The following is a 21657-nucleotide window of genomic DNA, read 5'->3' as shown; positions in this document are numbered from 1 at the left end:
TAAACTCACGGAGAAGGGAAACAATAGTTTGTATTATTTTATTAGTCCTTGCTTGTTTGAGCAAAAAAGCACTTTGACTTAAACTCCGCTTCTATTGTTAACAAATGCAAGGCAAACCGGGGGACTGCGAGAAATGTAAATGTGCGACCCGGTGGTAACGTACACGTCGTGATATACGGGCATTGGTGAAATCAGAATGACAAAGACTCTCGCGCGGCATGTACCATTCTCCTGCTGCCTGGTGGAGCAGTCGATCCAGTTGTACTGGTTGGCAGCCCACACCATCTCAAACTGGTGCAGAATCACCTTGAAGTTCCAGGTGTACGGCACGAACGAGCAGATGTCCAAAGGGTTGTCGTTCGTCCAGTCCTCAATCAAATCTGCACGGGTGTCAAAAACATCACCACCGTCATCGTCAGCAACATTACTGGTATCGTAGGCATCTACTCTGAATGAACTGCTAATGCAGCACTGCTATTGTATTCTCCACTGTGCACCTGGCCTTACATTTTAGAACAATGCATCCCAATTTTCTCGCCAAATGCGTAAACCCCAGGTGTAATCGTCTCACCTGCGTTCCCTCCCGTGGCTGTCGTTGAAAAACCAGTACCACTGCATAACTAGTGTACTCTGACAACCACTGTATAACTAGTGTACTCTGACAACCACTACATAACTAGTGCACTCTGACAACCACTACATAACTAGTGCACTCTGACAACCACTACATAACTAGTGCACTCTGACAACCACTACATAACTAGTGCATTCTGACAACCACTGTATAACTAGTGTACTCTGACAACCACTACATAACTAGTGTACTCTGACAACCACTACATAACTAGTGCACTCTGACAACCACTACATAACTAGTGCACTCTGACCACTACATAACTAGTGCACTCTGACAACCACTACATAACTAGTGCTCTCTGACAACCACTGTATAACTAGTGCACTCTGACAACCACTGTATAACTAGTGCACTCTGACAACCACTACATAACTAGTGCACTCTGACAACCACTACATAACTAGTGTACTCTGACAACCACTACATAACTAGTGCACTCTGACAACCACTACATAACTAGTGTACTCTGACAACCACTGTATAACTAGTGTACTCTGACAACCACTACATAACTAGTGTACTCTGACAACCACTACATAACTAGTGTACTCTGACAACCACTGTATAACTAGTGTACTCTGACAACCACTACATAACTAGTGTACTCTGACAACCACTACATAACTAGTGCACTCTGACAACCACTACATAACTAGTGTACTCTGACCACTACATAACTAGTGCTCTCTGACAACCACTACATAACTAGTGTACTCTGACAACCACTACATAACTAGTGTACTCTGACAACCACTACATAACTAGTGCACTCTGACAACCACTACATAACTAGTGCTCTCTGACAACCACTACATAACTAGTGTACTCTGACAACCACTACATAACTAGTGTACTCTGACAACCACTACATAACTGGTGCACTCTGACCACTACATAACTAGTGCACTCTGACAACCACTACATAACTAGTGCACTCTGACAACCACTACATAACTAGTGTACTCTGACAACCACTACATAACTAGTGTACTCTGACAACCACTACATAACTAGTGTACTCTGACAACCACTACATAACTAGTGCACTCTGACAACCACTACATAACTAGTGTACTCTGACAACCACTGTATAACTAGTGCACTCTGACAACCACTACATAACTAGTGTACTCTGACAACCACTACATAACTAGTGTACTCTGACAACCACTACATAACTAGTGTACTCTGACAACCACTACATAACTGGTGCACTCTGACCACTACATAACTAGTGCACTCTGACAACCACTACATAACTAGTGCACTCTGACAACCACTACATAACTAGTGTACTCTGACAACCACTACATAACTAGTGTACTCTGACAACCACTACATAACTAGTGTACTCTGACAACCACTACATAACTAGTGTACTCTGACAACCACTACATAACTAGTGTACTCTGACAACCACTACATAACTAGTGCACTCTGACAACCACTACATAACTAGTGTACTCTGACCACTACATAACTAGTGCACTCTAACAACCACTACATAACTAGTGCACTCTGACAACCACTACATAACTAGTGTACTCTGACAACCACTACATAACTAGTGCACTCTGACAACCACTACATAACTAGTGTCCTCTGACAACCACTACATAACTAGTGTACTCTGACAACCACTGTATAACTAGTGCTCTCTGAAACCCCCCTCAGCTTCTCAGCGCTGGGTTACAGGCATTCGCCACCACCGCCCACCAACGATTTGTGAAAGCAGTTACATGCAACCAGCTTTAGATCATTCCATTTTTACAGGGGTGGTTTACAAAACGAAGGCGTCCATTAACGACCACAAACCAAGTTGGGATCCAACAATAAACACGTGTGACACAACTCACCTTGAAAGAAGTTCTTCTGTGCAAATATGAAGTAGTAGGTGGCTTTGCAGACCTCAATCTCACACTGCCACGCCTGGTGCATGTTCCACAGCAACGAGTAGTTGGCATTGACATGAAACTAAAGAGATACAGAAAAGAGAACAAGGGAGAAGCAAATATCAAAAGGGCCCTTCGTTCACAGCATTGGCTTTAAATCGAATTCATGGCCGTTAACACTGAAACACCACACGCACATCTGGTGAGACACTTAATTCCAGCTGGCCGGTGAACGACCTGTAACAATGGCATGAGAGAAATGTGCCTTTGACACAATGATGGATAGAGGACCAGCACTCATCCTTTACCCAGGAAAGCCGCACTCAGACCCAGAAGACATTCTGAGAAGGACCGTACTTCGATAGAGTTGGCCAAATCCTATTGAGCATGGGATTTGTGCAATTGGGGGGGGGGGGGAAATCAGAGTATGCAGAAAGTACCCACATACATTTGAAGCAGTGACAAACACTGCAAAGATTAGCAACCTATTTGCTGTGCTGCCTCAATGCTGCCTATGCAGTGTGGTGCTGTGGTTTGTGAGCGTGATCGCAGCACAATCACTCAACCCTACCACCAGGTAGCTAGATTATTACCATCAGCCAATGCATCGTGCAAATGAATGATTTGGCCAAGCAATCCTAAATCCGAGTGCTGACCACACCAAGCCCTGCTTTGCGCCTGGCACATTATACGATTGGGCTAAAAGACAAATGACTGCAGGACACAGTCCGAACATCTCCCAAGTCGGCCTTGGAGGGGAGATGGGGAGGTTGTACTGACATACGGGCTCAGCCGTGCTCGCGCGAAGGGTGCTGCCAACGCAATTTTTTCCACAGGTCAAGCCTCGCCGTCAGTCCCATTTATCAAATCATAAAATTAATTAAATAATATATCAGACACAGAAGAGTAAAAAAAATACGATTTTTTCCCCAAAAAAATGTGTTCACATGGTGTTCTGTTCAAAGCGAAGGAATCTGCAGAAGCACCCTTTTTTCTATCGTGCCACTCCCCAGCAGCTTATTAGAGACTATAAAATATCTGATCCACTATCTCTCTAGCCTCTCTATTCATATGCAAGAAAGAAGAGAAATTTCTTAAAACACCGGTGTTTCGGTGTGCTTTACTAGTAACGAATTGGCATGTTCTGTTTACGTGACAAACCTTACTAATTGGCTGTCAATTTATATTTACGCAATCTTACACAAAAAAAACCTGTATTATGGATAATGGTCGCGAAAGCCTAGGTGTTAAATCACCTATTTTATATATATACACGTTTTCTTTTATAACAGCATTATTGACGAACGTGTTTAATTTTTTTTGTTCCATGTGCTTGTACATCACTGCCAACCCAGAGGCATCACAATCATCATTTGCATCATTAACGGAGAAGTTAAAGGCAGTGTGGTGCGGTGTCTCTCACCGCAAGTGTCTCAGCCTCCAGGAGGGAACGGTACTGCATGCTGCTGGTCGCGTCCACATGTAACAGCTGCCCTTTGATGGTGGAGGAGAAACCTAGGAAGAGAAGGGTAAACACTGTTAGAAGTGGCAGCGATATCGGTAATAGAAACAATAACTATGAGCATACAGCAAGCAGGCCCTCTCACACATCTACAAAGACCGTCCACATAGCCTGCATAGGCAGTTGGGGTAAGTGATTATTTCTAAGTGCCTATTAGGGACGGGATGGTGCACGATGGGGTGGTGTGGTCAGCATCGTGCCTGGCTTGTCTTCTAAACGCTGATGTTTACAAACCAGAGGACTAGAACCGATTCAGATATCATTTGGACTCATATTAGCCGTTGCCAGGAATCAAGCGCACCCACCGGTTACAGATCGCAGTGCATTGATCACTGCAGCAAATGGTACACACAATCAATGACAAGGCTTAAATAAATTATGTTCAGGATTTACCGAGCAGTGCGGCTTGCCGTCAGGCTTATCATCACGACCATTGGCATTATATAGTCCAACAATCAGCATGTAGACCAACAGAGGCCAACCCAGGTAGGCTGGCGAGTTGTGGTGAATCGTGCGAATGATTACATCTCCAGGAGGTTTTAATTCACTGTGGTTTAATATATTCAAGGTCAATAAGTGCGTCTAATTTAAACGAAGTCTGAGAAGTGTTGTGTTTTATTAGGTGCTCTGATCGTTTCAATCAAGTCAGTCTTCCTTCAAGTCTGTATTAATTGCAGCAAGTTGACATTTGAGGTGACTTATTACAGAATTCTGGATGCAAGACCAGATCAGAACATTCATCCTCAACAATTTTCCAACGAAATTTGTGTTATGCACATGAACCTAACCTCCTCTTTGGCGAGTAGCCTGGATTGGATGATGGATCATCCTATACCGTGCACAGAGAATATGGATTCCTGAAGTTTACATTTAATTTGGGATCTCCTGCAGCTACTTTATCACGTGTCACACGTGTCAAATTTCCATTTCTTTACGTGCCTACAGCCACATACGTACAGTGAGGGAAAAAAGTATTTAATCCCCTGCTGATTTTGTACGTTTGCCCACTGACAAACAAATGATTAGTCTATAATTTTAATGGTAGGTTTATTTGAACAGTGAGAGACAGAATAACAAGAACAAAAAGTCCGGAAAAACGTATGTCAAAAATGTTATAAATTGATTTGCATTTTAATGAGGGAAATAAGTATTTGACCCTCTCTCAATCAGAAAGATTTATGGCTCCCAGGTGTCTTTTATACAGGTAACGAGCTGAGTTCAGGAGCACACTCTTAAAGGGAGTGCTCCTTAATCTCAGCTTGTTACCTGTATAATAGACACGTGTCCACAGAAGCAATCAATCAATCAGATTCCAAACTCTCCACCATGGCCAAGACCAAAGAGCTCTCCAAGGATGTCAGGGACAAGACTGTAGACCTACACAAGGCTGGAATGGGCTACAAGACCATTGACAAGCAGCTTGGTGAGAAGGTGACAACATTCCAGCGCTGTCCTACCAGACAGTCTCGCCCCTTCACCTGATGAAGGCCGCTTGTGTTGTGGCCGAAACGTCGTGAGAATATTATTGTGTTATTTTATTTTATCAATTTATTATTTTATTCTCATTCTACGTGACTTTACCGCAAGAACCAAAGAAGAAGGTGACAACAGTTGGTGTGATTATTCGCAAATGGAAGAAACACAAAATAACTGTCAATCTCCCTCGGTCTGGGGCTCCATGCAAGATCTCACCTCGTGGAGTTGCAATGATCATGAGAACAGTGAGGAATCAGCCCAGAACTACACGGGAGGATCTTGTCAATGATCTCAAGGCAGCTGGGACCATAGTCACCAAGAAAACAATTGGTAACACACTACGCCGTGAAGGACTGAAATCCTGCAGCGCCCGCAAGGTCCCCCTGCTCAAGAAAGCACATATACATGCCCGTCTGAAGTTTGCCAATGAACATCTGAATGATTCAGAGGACAACTGGGTGAAAGTGTTGTGGTCAGATGAGACCAAAATGGAGCTCTTTGGCATCAACTCAACTCGCCGTGTTTGGAGGAGGAGGAATGCTGCCTATGACCCCAAGAACACCATCCCCACCGTCAAACATGGAGGTGGAAACATTATGCTTTGGGGGTGTTTTTCTGCTAAGGGGATAGAACAACTTCACCGCATCAAAGGGACGATGGACGGGGCCATGTACCGTCAAATCTTGGGTGAGAACCTCCTTCCCTCAGCCAGGGCATTGAAAATGGGTCGTGGATGGCTATTCCAGCATGACAATGACCCAAAACACACGGCCAAGGCAACAAAGGAGTGGCTCAAGAAGAAGCACATTAAGGTCCTGGAGTGGCCTAGCCAGTCTCCAGACCTTAATCCCATAGAAAATCTGTGGAGGGAGGTGAAGGTTCGAGTTGCCAAACGTCAGCCTCGAAACCTTAATGACTTGGAGAAGATGTGCAAAGGGGAGTGGGACAAAATCCCTCCTGAGATGTGTGCAAACCTGGTGGCCAATTACAAGAAACGTCTGACCTCTGTGATTGCCAACAAGGGTTTTGCCACCAAGTACTTAGTCATGTTTTGCAGAGGGGTCAAATACTTATTTCCCTCATTAAAATGCAAATCAATTTATAACATTTTTGACATGCATTTTTCTGGATATTTTTTGTTATTCTGTCTCTCACTGTTCAAATAAACCTACCATTAAAATTATAGACTGATCATTTCTTTGTCAGTGGGCAAACGTACAAAATCAGCAGGGGATCAAATACTTTTTTCCCTCACTGTATATTTGACCTGTGATCACTTGTCCTCTGTGGATTTCCAGAACTATGGGTCTTATCAGCTACATTACAAAAAAGACAAATGTTGTCCTTAATATAAAAGCAATCGTGAACAAGCACACGAAACAAAGATCACCTGACCAAGCCACAGACGCATAAAATAAAACACTGTCACAAGCAACAATTTGCTTTTTATTTTCATGAATATTAAGTTGATATGTTCAAAGGTTTGTTTTTTATGACAATAAGAGATCTGGCTATAAACTGTACAGCCCACGTAGGGATAGTATATCCCGTCTTGCCATCCAGGTGGCTATTATGAAAGTTATGTTTATAAAGGGTGAGCAACACCTATCAATATTTAGAAATTGAAAGTGCATGTCAGTAACCAACATCTTCAAAGTTTGGCTAAAGGTTGGCTTCATCATGGGACTGCTAAGTTGTATAATGCAGCCAGGCTTCTTGCAAAATAGCCGATTCCCCAAGTAACAACACTGATTTGATGCATCCCATTTTACATTCAGCGCATCATGTCTTGTGCTCTCCGAGTCTCCGCGTGTTCAGGAGGGAATGCAAGACTCACTAATTCCTCATTGCTTTCCCTTAAGTGCATTTCATCGTTCTGTATTTTACAAGATTTGATCTTTGAATTTGTTTGTGCAATGTACTGATACCTCCTTGAAATGGGGGCGATTTTACATTTCAAATAAAGCCTTTAAACCTTTTAACATCGCACACCTCGTTAGCCTGCAACATTTGCTGGCTGTTGCATGTTAGGTCTCTGCTGGGTCAGCAACAAGTGACACATCAAACACCTACAAAGTTAACTTTACATCAGCAATATTAAACAAAACAACCTTTACAACGCACTCCGTTCATTCAATTCTGATTTCGTGGCACTTGGCATTGGGAAAACTCACCATTTTCACCCACAATCATAGGAATGTTCACCTCCAGATATGATCCTGCCCCAATGTTCACATGAATTGCATTGGTTTCCTGCATGACAGCCAAAATAATTCATTCATGCACATAGTTATTTCACAGAATCAAAAAAAAAACGCACTGTGAAAATAAAAGTTACAATAATCATCATGCAAACGAGCGAGCCTGTCACTATTCTACACTTGAGGCTTCGGTACTGCATAATCATGGGTAACCATATAGATTTAAACCCAGAACATGAGTCCTTTTACATTGAGCATTAGTCCATCAAAGCACCACATCCCGATCACTCCAAGCTCACCCGGTTCTTGGTGAACAGCAAGTCCATGGTGGCATCTGCAATGATATTCATGCGCAACTCAAAGGCCAGGTTCTGCCGCAGCTCGCCTGGCTTGGCCATCTCCGTGACCTTCATGGGTTGGTAGTCACTCGGGAAAAAGAACTTCCAGAGATGCTCCCTGGTGAGGGACAGAGGGCAAAGATGAAGGACGACAAATCAAATATGGCGCAGTACATTTTACCGCACGGACACACCTGCACTCACTTACGTACGTACAGTATGTATGTTGTTGAACGTCTTTCGCACTATACGCAGCTGCCCGTGCTCATCGGAGGTGTGGGGAAAGACAACAAACTAAACACAAAAAGCAGTTCTAAAGAGAGGAGTTTTCAATCTAGAGGACTGAAAACAATCTACCCACGTGACCCGGAACCTTCCGCACAGCACTAAGGTCCATTAATCCACAAGTAAGCAATGTATTATACTCTTTGGTTCTTTCGATAAAGTCACGTAGGTATAAAATACTTTACCGAAAGAACCAGAGTATAGATTCCTGCAGTCACGAAAGCTTCAAATCAAGCAATGTATTCATACCATTTTTCAGTCTAAATCTCACTGAATTATATATCGAATGTTAAAATGCAAAACACAGCCTTGCTCATTTTCGCATTCTGTCTTGTAACCAACACTTAGATCCTCAAGTATTGGTCAATGTTATTTAAAAATGAGTTTACAATGCCACACACATTAGGCTACATTTTCAAACATATTTGCACGTTGATTTGCGCAGTTAATTTACATTTAAAACGCGTTTACTATCTCAATTGGCCATGTTCCATAACACTTTACGTATCGAGTCTCTAATGGCTTTTGTTTCTATTGAATATTAATTTACTTTGGCAAAGTGCCCTGCCTACTGGAAGAAACAATCACATTTCTGAACATTGGATACAAACACTTCAATGTTCCAATGCAACCAAACATGAGCATAGTCCGCACTATACACTTACAACGTAATAAAACTGTAAACAGGTAAATACATACCGATGCATTTGTGCGTATGTCCTTCCACGTTGTGATATCTGGAGTAAAACTCCTAATTCTTACCCTACTGCTCAATAACATTGAAGATAGAAATATAAATAAGCAGGCAATAACAACTTTATCACCAATTCCGTCCCTTCATGTAAAAAGTAAAATAAAAAAATTTGTACACATCCCATCAAACACACAGCCTTCTGGGAGTACGTCATTTCATTAGCACTAGTGAAAAACAAGCATACTCTGGACCAGTTTTGGCATGTCTCATCAGTAGTCTGGGTTGCTGAAAACAATGCTGGCAAACTGCTTAATGTTTACAGGCAAGGATCCTCTCTGTTCGTCACGGGTCCTAGTTGGATGCATAGTTATTTAACACGTAACAGAAAACAATCATTAGCGTCGATGTTATACAACATGATGCAGGATAGAGGATTCATCTTCCTCCTCCTCGTCTGCTTGTACTGTTCAACTTTTAAATTCCCTTCCATGTTCTTTTAAACATGTTCCTATTGAACCTGCTCATGTCAAGAGATGAGTTGCTTCATTTCTGCTGAACGATCATTAGCGATCTTAATTGCTGGCCACTTTGCGTTTGAAGCATAGAAGACTGTGCTCAGCAAACGCAAAAAGAAAACGCCAGGGGTGGTGGTGGTGTAGTGTTTAGCACACTGCACCATAATCCCAGCAGGGTACAATTTCAAACCATGCTGAACACACCAGTAGCCACTGGTATTTGAACCTTACCTGATCCTCTCCTAGGTCAGCACGAGCTAAAATCAGAACCCAGTGTGGCGTTGTCAACATCAGCACTGCAGGAAACAACGGCAGCCATGCGTAAACGGTGCTAGCCATGCGTAAACGGTGCTGGCCACGCGTCAACGGTGCTGGCCACGTGTAAACGGTGCTGGCCACGCTACACTACCCCCATGCTGCACAATGCTCGACAAACGCTCACTGGCAGCATCTACCCCAGGGCACATTCAATAAGGCCACCTCTTCAAAGCAGTTTTGTTTGCACTACAAATGTCGACATGGTTCACTCTCCATGTCACCTAACAGCAATGATTGTCTTACGCCCCGTAAATTTTAGCAGTGTTAAAGACAACGGTAGAACTAAACAGGAAAAATGTGTCTCCATGTGCGTGTACACAAGTGTGTATGTGACTGTGTGTACGCGTGCGTATCTGTGCGGTAGTGTAGCGGTTAGCACACTGCGCTGTGAACTTGGCGATCCGGGTTCGATTCCCGCTCACGGCCAACACCAGTGACGATTATCTGAACCGGTCCTGGGCCTCCCCTAGGTCGACTCAGCCTGAAATGAGTACCTGGTGCAATGTGTAAACATCGCCGCTGGGGAGACAAAGGCGGTCGGGCGTGGTGCTGGCCACCCACCCCCTCGTGTACCATTCCGGCCTTCATAGGTGCTCGCTAACAGCACTTGCCCCTACAGTCTATTAAGGCTATACAGGGATCTTTATCTTTTGTGTCTGTGCACCAGCCTGCCTCTGTTTATCAGCCCAGGGCCCGTAGTTGAAGTCCGTGGCCTTGCCGCACACAATGTCGAGCCCCCAGCAGGGTGGCAGGTCCTGCAGTTTGGAGGTTTCACTGCCAGAACTGTCCTCAGAGCTCTCCTCGCTCTCCTCTGGCACCAGGCCTGGTCAACGTGCAGCATAGAGTGGAACACTTTGTGAGCAAGCAGGAAAACAAGCGTAAAGGTCAAGAGGTCACGATGGTCAATGTTGCTGATGCCATCGTACATCGTTATCACTTGCTGCTGTTAGGCACCACAAATGCTGTAGAGGTGTCACCAATCCTCCTAGGTCAGAAGCAGAGTGAGAACGTGTACACGTGGCCAAACTGGCAGTGAGAGGTCGCTTCCAAGTGAGCAGGTGAGGAAAACTGAACCCTCGGAGGAGTGGTGCAGCATTTTAATTCACAGACATCATTCACATATGCGAGATGTGCTCATTCATGCGACTCCCGAGCTCCAAAAATTAAAATATTCTGTAAGCAGCTTTTGATATAAATTGTTGCTGCTGCCAAAAATGTGGTGTCATTTTTCCCCCAAAAAATGTATGTGACACTCCAGTCCTCTAAACAGCAACGCAAGTCATGTCAGACAGAAGTTGCCCACGCACAGGTCCACACGGCTCTTGTGAAACTGTAGCGTGATGTTCCAGGATGTGTCAACTCCCACATAAAAAACGAAACCTGGCTATGAACTCTGGAACCCAACTTTCCCTGTTATTCTCACTTTCCCATTAAATTCACCACCTGCACGTCATGCAATAATTAAAACAAGTGCAACTCGGAGGCAATGGAAACTAATTTAAGTGGACATTAGCCAGTCCCCTCGATGAAAGCATTGCACGTCCAACACCCAATGTCTTTTCAGCAGAGGAATATCCAGAGGAAGAATTGTGGCTCAGTGACTTTTAACACTTTCTCAAGATGAACGTTTCCAAATAAATGCAGCACAGCAGTAAAGCTAGAGTACATTCATAACAATTACATTCATAAACGATGTTAATGTTCGTGAATTAATGATCAGGAATTCAAACCCACACGAACACACGAGGGCAATAAACAATGCATTGGGGCTCCACGCATTGAACATTGTGGGGACTTTGTTCCCAGCCAGATTTTTTGCAGCCAATGTAAGTTAAGTGACACTTCCTTTGAAGGCTCCCTTCCAGTCTGCACATTGCAGATTCATGATAACCACACATCACCACAGGGGTTTTGTAATTATGGCAGAACACGCCACAGTCTGTCATATCCCATAAAATGAGATGATTGCAAAGTAGCGTCGAAAGAGGAAACCTTGCCACTGCCGTGACCCACACCAACCAGAGAGCGGCGTGTTGCTCTCCAACTGCCAAGATCATCTTTAAAATTTTAATGAGGTATTGGCAATGCTTTGCAAGTACAATCCACGGGCCACGGTGGAGTAAATGTGCAGTAAATTAAATACCAAGATGTCTGCAATCATAAATTTGATTGTTTGTTTGTTTTCTCTATGCGTGCAATAAAAGATAATTTTTAATTTAATAAAATAATTTTTATACGAAATAATACTTAACTTTATTGAGACACCGATGGAGAGAAATAAGAAGAGAAAATATTTTTGTAAGAACTTAAACAAGCTACTTGTGCAAATGAGAAAAAGTTGTGTTTCTTTTAATCCACTTTAAATCAAATCTTGTATCGTGACCAAAGGAATGGACCTGAATTGCATAGCGAGAACCTGTCGATCCACACAAGGACCACGAGCTCTAACTTGTTATATTACACAAAGTTTAAACCGGAGAAACACTGATAATTATACTTTTCCGCCCGTTGTCAATCCACTGCTGGATGAAAGCCTCTCCTCTGACCACGTGTCAACAACAGCGTTGTCTGACCACGCTTCACCGTACGGTGCAATGCAGGCTGGTAAAGATGGGGTTCAAGACTGGGTCGGATATCATTTGCTATTGATGTTAGCCATGACCACGAATAGAACTTAGGAAGCCAGCTTCATAGGGCAGTGTGCTAACCACTGCACCACTGCTCTACTGTGTACTGTATGATTGTGCAAAGATTATGAACGCAATATTAACATATTCCGCTTCTGATTTAAAGCTTTCGTGACTGCAGGGATTCATATTCTTGGTTCTTTTGGTAAGGTCACGTAGAAGGGAAACAATAAAATAATAAAATAATAAAACAATTAAATTCTCACGTTTCGACTGCAACACAAGCAGTCATCATCAGGTGTGAAAACCACAACAAGAAATTTTGAAAAAAGTGTTTTTTTTCTTGTTGTGGTTTTCACACCTGATGATTGCTTGTGCTGCAGTCGAAACGTCGTGAGAATTTCATTGTTTTATTTTTAAAATTATTTTGTTTCCCTTCTACGTGACTTTACCGAAAGAACCAATAATATATATTTGGCTTCACTGTGAGAATGTAATTTCTGAAATATGGTAGGTGTTAGACTTAATAACATCAAGACGTCAAGAAAATAATACAAATTTTAAGTGGGCAGTCATATAAATACTTTAAAAACATTCTCAAATTTGGAAAAATTATAATATGAGAAAACACGACATTAAACCAATTTACTGATCTGTCAGTTTGCTGAGAAATAATAACCAAAACACATTAAAATAACAACAGGCACACTATTTGTTCAATTGTCAAATTTAGTTTTCCAGCAGCACTCCAATCTGCTGTCATCCATTTTCATTCTGGGTAACACATATGGCCACAGAGCACCTGGAAACTGTGGCCTTCAAGTGTGGGTGTGGTGTCATCATCATGGTGGCCTTCATACTGAAATCTGACAAGGTACATGCGCTACCAAGCATATGACAGCAGAGCCAGAAAGTTTTAGGAATACAATTTTGGAATTTTCACCAACTACGTGTTAAAAACCTATTTTTGTATCAACCCTATTCTATAGCAAAATTGATCAGTCTGCTGCTGTGCAAATTTGAACATCGCATGTTATGTATAAAACATTTGGCTTCATTCTTTTTGTGAACTTGGCATAGTCAACTGCCCCGAGTGAAATAACGTAAATGAATCTTTTAAGAAGAATCAGGGAATTTAATGGTATGCATGAACCTTGAAAATCTGATGTGCAGAAAAAAAAAACTCAAACCAAAGCTTTAAAATGTGCACGTTAACACTCAACTATTACATGAATAACATTACCTGGCTTATCCATGTAGTAGTACATGTCCACATCGTTAGACAACATTACCACAAAGCCTTCCCCCATCGAGCGCGGAGGCCTGCCAAGAACACGCACACACAGCGGGGATGAGCAATCGCGGACACACAAAGCACTCTCCCCATTGCGCCCTCGGCAATGACGAGAGGCGCACAGTAAATGGTGAAATTAACTCAAATGTAGATTTTAATGGGCAATGCCGTGATCCATATTTTTTTGGGGGGGGGGGGGGGGTTAGGCTGCGTGGCGTAACACAAACACACAATTATACACGAATCAGATTAATTATTTGTGGAGCGGACGGTAAAGCTCACGCTCGCAAAACACGTGACCAAAATGGCACCGGTGTGACACAGCACGTGCCAAACCATCGCAGCACACGCAACGTCGGATGCCAAATGAGACACTTGCACCCGGGCGAGGTATTGATCCCACACACATACTGACAATTTTGTAAAGATCTAGGCACGTGTTATCCAATTCATGTTTTTACAGCTAGCAAAAAAAATCACAGAAAGCTCTAAACTCTCCTCATAGTTAACCGTATATTCTCTGCAAATGTTACAAGGTCTGTTGGGAGAAAGAGATTTCAAACTGAGAGCCAATGGCTTGCTTTGGAATGGCTTCAGAATATGGCTTTACATATGTATTAACATGAACAGCATGCTGTACCATTAACTTTACAAATATAAACCATTTTCTCCAACAGGGAACCTCAAGATGTAATCTCTCGTGTGTCAATGATTTAATCAATTACAAACAATTTTTATTGCTCGCCGAGCACAGGCCCAAAGGCCCAAAACGCCAAGTGACCAGCAACAAACAGCACTACTGAAGGCGTAACAAAGCGTTAATAGGTTTCTTGAATTAAGCCTGTAAGAACTTGGGGAAAACCTGTCTAACGGAGACAGTTGGTCTCAGCTCGGATCTATCCAACGAGCGGAATCGTAGCGGTAATCTTGGCGAGAGGAAACGAAGGGGGCAGCATGCATTATGGGAGTGAGGGGGGGCGGGGGGCGAGGGTGGCACGGGTGCGCAACGCACTCGTCCTGCTGCATGCCGGCGTAGCGCGGGCTGGGCACCAGCATGACGCGCACGTTCTCCAGCTTGCCCTTCACGATGTGCATGTACTCGTCCAGGTGGCTCGACGGGGGCTTGGTCGTGTACGTCAGGAAGGCGTCGTCGAAGTTGACGCACAGCGTCTGGGGCAGCAGGCGGTTGCCGAACACCAGGCGGCCCTGGCAAGGACGATCGCGCGTGCACGTGACGGCGCATGAGCCGGCGATCGTTTCATCAATGGCATTAGCGATGGGAACATTCTACGATTAAGTGCTTTTTTTTTTAGTTTAGTCAACAATGACTCTCAGTCATAAATAGCAATCATCATTATCACAGCATGACTCATTGCGAGGAGAGGAAACGAACTAGCCTGAGTGAAGATGCAGACGAAAATTGCTTAGTAAAGATATTACAGAAAGGTAATTAGTTATATTTGTTTGCAAAGATTGACTGACATCTTGACCTGATAATACTGAGGGGGTGGAGGATTTGCAGGCTCTTCACACCAACATCAATAACTACCTCCGATTAGCACGTTTGGCTATGTACAGTGCAGAGGAAGTTCAACATACTTACATAACAAGGAGTGGATGAGATTTTGACTGCTTTCGTCAACCAGATTGAGAATGACTCCACGTAACCCAGACTAATACCCAAACTAAAGTTCACAAGTTCCCATTGACAAGACTACGACTAATTTATAAAATGCTGAATAAATGAACACTGGTGCGAAGCACAGTGATGTATGAACTATAGTATGAGGACATGCACTATGAGAGATGAAGCAATGTGGGCAGGTGTTCCAAGGATTGCTGCCGAGGCTGAATAAGGCTGATGACGAAGCGTAGGGCGTCTATTCAGGGTGCGATGAGTCACTCGCCAAGGCCTTTGTCAGTCTGTTTCCTATCCATATGTAAGAGCAGTGACTAACACGTTATTCTTTAGGAACCTTGGTATGTTGATTTTCATTATCAAGTTGTTTTCCAAAAACACTCCAACCTGATCTTACACGCCTATTTATTTAATAAATTAGATGTTGTCCACTTTCAATAAATGTCTGAGGTATGTATGTCCGAGGTAGTGTTGGAGACAACATATATACCATGGGGCCTGATAAGAAGAAAAAATATATATCTTTCCTAATTAACAGTTCTCACGTAATACACTAAGTGATTTGTTACTGGTTTCATTTCTCATTGCAACAGGATTAGAATTAGCATCATGCACTTGGTGATGATTGGATGTTGAATTGGTTTTCCCATCCCTGCATCCACTGGAGGTGCTACATTCACCAATACGCTAAAAAAAATAACACGTTCCTAGAGGCACACCATGAAACTGCTGTGAGTGACCCCGATCAGTTTCAAATGAAACCCACAATACAGTATTGTCCTATTCATTACCTTTTCCAATACCTCTCGAGGGACGACTTTGTAGGCCAACGGACAATAACAAGACCTCTGGGGTAAACTCATTTCTCCAGGACTAGACGTCTCCGCACAGACCTTATATTACATCTTAATGGGAGGGGGGGGGATTTCTACCTGACGGATTCTGAGAAAAAGAATGGCCTCTCATCTAGAAAGCCTAATTTTCAGGTATTGGATCGGCTCCACCGAGGCTTCAACAATTTAACACCGCGCCAGGTTCACACCTTGCCTTGCCTCCAGGTTGACAGGGATGCTCCCACTCGGGTCCACAAACATACCAACATGTTTTGATTTAAAGCTTTCGTGACTCCAGGGATTCATATTCTTGGTTCTTTTGGTAAAGTCGCGTAGAAGGGAAACAATAAAATAATAAAAATATAAAACAATAAAATTATCACGACATTTCGACTGCAACACAAGCAATCATCATCAGGTGTGAAAACCACAGCAAGAACATTGTGTGCAGTAGAACATTTTCTTGCTGTGGTTTTATTTTATAGTTTCCCTTCTACGTGACTTTACCGAAATAACCAAGAATATGAATACCAACATGTTTTATGGTCATGCCCAGATGTTCACTGTCTATATTTAGCCATTGTTGGACCCTTCAACCAAGTGCTTTTTCTGCATCTGTTAACCCTGCGCCATGGAATTTTGGTATTATAGGCCTTCAATTTCATGCAATGCTGATTAAATATCAGGGACTGTTGCTCCAGATGTGTTTTACCATGGTTGAACTTACCATACTTCAAGGATAGAAGGGACAAGCAGACCACGGTATCAGGTTTAAGAAAGAAAATCAAAAACATTTAGTTCTAGAAAGTCGATTTCATCCAAGGGGAAATCAGCAAATACAACTGTATCCTGGGACTTTCACTACAAGAGAAAATGTCTCCCTCCAGTTAAACAAAGGTTTGCTATTTTTTCTCCCCCCTTGTGGTGTTGGGACTCTTCCTTTGGCAGAAGTAGTGGGTATATCTCTGCTTCAACACAAAATCTCTTTCTCCCCATGACTCCCTTCCCATTTTCACATTCTCCGGTGTGTTCACGCAATTAGTATTTTGCTTTTCCAGGAATTCAATTGGAGTGGTTATTCTGACAGGTGAAGATATCCCGATTTTTTTTTCCCAACAGGAGCGATATGTGTGCAGTAGACTCTCGATTATCTGCGCTAATGACTGGGGGAAAGGTCATTGGATAATTCAACATCGCGGATAATTTAAAAATATCCATTTTCCGAGGATCTCTATGCCAATAACCACTAATATGGGTATAAATTATGTTTAAGTTAATAAGAATGAGTTTGTTAATGAACAAAATATAAAATTGTAGTAAAGAATCGACTGATCGATGCATGTGCTCAGCGATAACACTTTCCTGCTCCCATGCAGAAGACTCTGCCTACTAAGTGGATAGCAGAGCCACACGCCAATCAAAATCAATCAAACTCTGCCCACCGTTATAAAGATATACAACTACTGTACTGTAGAGGCGAGCACACGTGGATTTTGGATTAACCGGAGCACGTACCTGTATTTGTTGGTTTTAAGCACGTTATTTGTAATAACAATTTCCAAGAATAACAATGTATAACTGTCTTTAGATGATTCATTTGGGCTTAAAGGAAATCCATGAGTTGTTAATTTATGTCAAAATCCCAGGTGCGTGGTTCATCCGCAAAAAGGATAAACCGCACGCGGATAATCGCGTCTACTGTGCATTCACTTATGAAGTAATACATTTTTTTAACTGTATGTGTTCATGATGAAGGTGGTTCAGTCTTGGATTTTACAGAAGCTGACAAATCTTTCCATAATGCTGTATTTACACGTGTGAAATTTGCAGAATTTTCAAATTATTACTCGACAAAGCACTGGGCCGCTTTCTCTTTGTGCAATCTATTTCACGCCTCCTAGCAGTCGTCCTAATGTCACTAAGAGATGCTCTTTTACTGATATTTCTTGTCCCAGGATGCTTGTCGGACGACACAAATTTTTACACGGTCTGCTTTTGTTCTTATTGCCAAGATATGTTCCCAATCGGTTGGAAATGTCACCGAAACGATGAGAGACAACATTCTGTTCTCAGCAAACGAAGCATCGTGTGGTGCGCATCACAAATTAATGGAGTGCACCTGCGGCTGCTAATTTGGCTTGCAAACGAATGCAGTTCGCCTGTTCTTCAGGTGCAACAGTGACGTTCGCTAGCGTCCTTTTAGTATCAAGCGAGTAGTTTCAGTCGAGGTCGCAATGCTGGCGGGATTATAAATCACATCTGTAATAATGCACCAAAATTACAGTCGAATGTACAAAGAGATGTGTACAAATGAAATGGACAAGAGGTGTATAAACACTTATTAATTTCATGAGATGTAAGCTTTAACCCAGAAGTCTGCCATAACACTGATTTGCAAACTGGAGTAATCACCCATGCACATGTAATCATGTGTAAATACCAGATAATCAGTCTCATTTATAATGAAAAACAATTAACGTTTCTATGCCAATGATTGCAATCACATTTTTTATCAGTTCGCTGAATAGCTGATGTCTCATCAAAGTGGGCTGGGTGGAGGGAAAGTGGTGGTAGGTGGTGGAGATGGGTAAGCCACTCGATTAAAAATAATGATAGCTCATTAATGAAGAGTTTGTAAGCAATGTCTCCACGTGTGTTGGTACACCAAACATGCCATGTGGTGCAGGCACAGATGCTCAACGGCTTACGGAATGAATGTCCAGCTTAAAGACAGGAAACAGAGACCTCCATGACGATGCTGGATCTTCAGTCTCGGGCTTTTTAGCTTGCGTACTGTAACGCAAAACAACGAAGAAAAATCATGGTTTACTGCAACATTCTCCAACATGCCATAAGAAATATCCGTTTGCAATATGGAAGCCAACTGGTAGCTGCGAGGGCAAAGCGGGGTGCAAAACCGCCAGGTTAGCGCTGGTTTTGTAAGTATGGATAACCCTTTTGTCAACTTGGCCAGTTTTCAATTAAGTAAATCCTTAATAGTCACACAAATAACAAAAAAATCAAGATGTTCCTCAATAACACCACTTCAAACAGAAAAATACAAAGTAGGCAAAACTTCGAGCAATGGCCCTTCTTCATAGCGCGTAAAATGAATCAAATTTGTGGGAGTTATTGTGCCCTCCGGTTACGGAAAGACAAATCTAGACGAACAGAGCGTGGGCATAAATACGATAAAGCTTAGTAAGAGAGCGTTAAAATTATAAAAGTCCCCCGTGTTCAAGTTTATTTTGTTTAAGCAGGTGAAAACTCAAAGAGAGCAGGTTAGTGTCAATTACAAGAGTGACTTGGGGCATTAGTGGTGCCAGTAACAGGGCGATGATTGCTCGTATAATCCCAATTAAGTAATTACGAGTATACTTTTCATTCACAAATTTGGACCCCGACACCGGCACACAATGCGTTACTCTTGCGAATGACGTCAGGGGATCTTTAACATTCGGTCATTACACACCGCGGTAACAACCAGGGCAGCCGCTGAATTCGTAACGTGAGCCTCTCCAGCAAGCGGCGGACACACTGCCGCCAGCTAGCTACCGCCAGGTAACGTGACTGCCACAATGTAGGCTTTGGAGGTTAGAAATATGAGCAAGCACCTGAATGTAAAACACACATGACATGCCACGTACACGACACTGAATTGATATGGCGTGAGAACGTTGAATAAAGCGCCCCAACAATGGACAGATGAAAGCAATTAATGGTTGGTGTAAAGATGAATGGAACAATCAGCCAAATGACAAGATGCACGGATAAGTGAAAAGGTAGACGGGCACATGAAAGTAGCAGTGAAACACAGGTCCAGAATACATAAGAGATCTGCTGTGCTCTCCCGATTTTCTTCTCCAACCATGCCATGTGCATTATAAACCAAACAGAGAATAGGTTTTATCTCTCTCTCTCTCTATCACCGCGCACTCATGCTAAACAAACCGGAAGACAGCTAGATAAACAAGTAAACAGCTCACAGATGGCGGGCAAAACTGCCATTAATTTCAGGCGCGTGTCACAGACTGCGCTTCGACGCCTGTGCTTCACAACGGGCCACCCAGGAGCGCACCTGTCAGGCTTCGGAGCGGCCTTGCACAGGGGCTTGTCCTTGGGGGGCAGGATGACGGTCGGCTCCAGGCCGAACACTTCCTCCACGTGCGCATACAGCGACGAGCGGTTGTACACGTGCAGCTCGAAGCCGTTGAGAGTGCCGTGCAGCCGCGTCTCTGCCCGGGGATCTGACGGCGGAGAATTTGTTTGCGCCGCAGCACACGGTCAAGCACAGGGGGGGGACACAGCAGGGCACACGAGGTCAAGGGTCAAGGTGGATCTTCGTCAGTCAATCTTTTAAACTCGGCTACACGTGGCAGAGGGGCCAGTCAGGTCATTTCCAGATGGCTCGCATCCATTCAGTTCAATAATTGCTGCTGGTCTCCATGGGTCAAGACACCTTGACCCCGACAGCGATTGGGATACGCATGATGCATGCAGCACAATGGGAGATTAGTGTGGCTCGTTCAAAGCAAAATATCGGAAGGAATGGAGGTATCTCAAGGTGCAATTCATAATGTAATACGCCTTCAAAATGATACTCGGTAAGAGTGTTTTGGGAAGCTGACATTTCTCCAATGTGAGGAATTAGCCAGGTGTGATCTTCGAGGTGCAAATTTAAATTACACAATGTAATTGAGGATAATGCATGGGTTCATCAATGAACATCAATATATTTTAATGTATGCAAAAAATGTGCACATTAATTACTAATATTACATTCAGACAAAGCAGTACAAAAGATATAGAAATAACTCAATGAACAATACAAGGCAGTAAAAAGATGTGCCTAAAAAAGGAACTCGTTCAATAGAATTGCTGTTTTGAATAGCAATGATTAATTAAATTGCCTATTGGGGGAGAGGGCAGTGAATCATCAAACACGTATTATGCATTCATTCAGATCCTTCTTAAATGTATCCCATGAAAATTGGTGAAATTGTGATTTCTACACTTGCAGATGGTGGCGTGCCAATTATTTACATTTTTCCATCTGTTCATCCCATGCTGAACATTCTTCGAGCACAAGGACAAACCCAGTCCCTTAAGTTCACAACAGTGGGTACATTAGTGCCCATAAAACATAAGCGATAAAGGCATTATCTGCTTTTTTATATATTTCCAGTACTTGGTTTACTGAAAACTACTCAACATTAGAAATAGGGTTCACATTGGTGCAGCTTAAAATGTATGTGTATGATAAAAAGGAAAATAATCTAACATACCAATTTTGCCAAACAATATACAGCCACAAGCAAATACCATCATAATTTCTGTATAACTTTACATTTATATACAGCCACAAGCATCTTAACACCTATTTTGT

At 42.8% G+C, this 21657-nt stretch overlaps 1 protein-coding gene across 7 annotated transcripts in view; it reads right to left on the bottom strand.

Annotated features, from left to right (window-relative positions):
* Positions 1 to 21657, bottom strand: part of BLTP1 (bridge-like lipid transfer protein family member 1) — a 144842-nt gene that overhangs the window by 104669 nt on the left and 18516 nt on the right. For all 7 annotated transcript variants that reach the window (XM_032956462.2, XM_076067780.1, XM_032956464.2 and 4 more), the window contains exons 6-15: positions 20350 to 20518; positions 18980 to 19064; positions 14812 to 15005; positions 13749 to 13828; positions 10551 to 10701; positions 8028 to 8184; positions 7702 to 7780; positions 3953 to 4044; positions 2494 to 2611; positions 225 to 380 (exon numbers count right to left, since the gene is read on the bottom strand). In XM_032956462.2, the coding sequence (XP_032812353.2) occupies positions 225 to 380; positions 2494 to 2611; positions 3953 to 4044; positions 7702 to 7780; positions 8028 to 8184; positions 10551 to 10701; positions 13749 to 13828; positions 14812 to 15005; positions 18980 to 19064; positions 20350 to 20518 (1281 nt within the window). The remainder of the gene's footprint in view (positions 1 to 224; positions 381 to 2493; positions 2612 to 3952; positions 4045 to 7701; positions 7781 to 8027; positions 8185 to 10550; positions 10702 to 13748; positions 13829 to 14811; positions 15006 to 18979; positions 19065 to 20349; positions 20519 to 21657) is intronic.

The sequence above is a fragment of the Petromyzon marinus genome, chromosome 18, assembly GCF_048934315.1.
Source record: "Petromyzon marinus isolate PM22_M1 ecotype Great Lakes invasive population chromosome 18, UKy_Petmar_22M1.pri1.0, whole genome shotgun sequence".
In the NCBI taxonomy this organism is placed as follows: Eukaryota; Metazoa; Chordata; class Hyperoartia; order Petromyzontiformes; family Petromyzontidae; genus Petromyzon; species Petromyzon marinus.
This window is presented reverse-complemented; position numbering and strand designations above follow the sequence as displayed.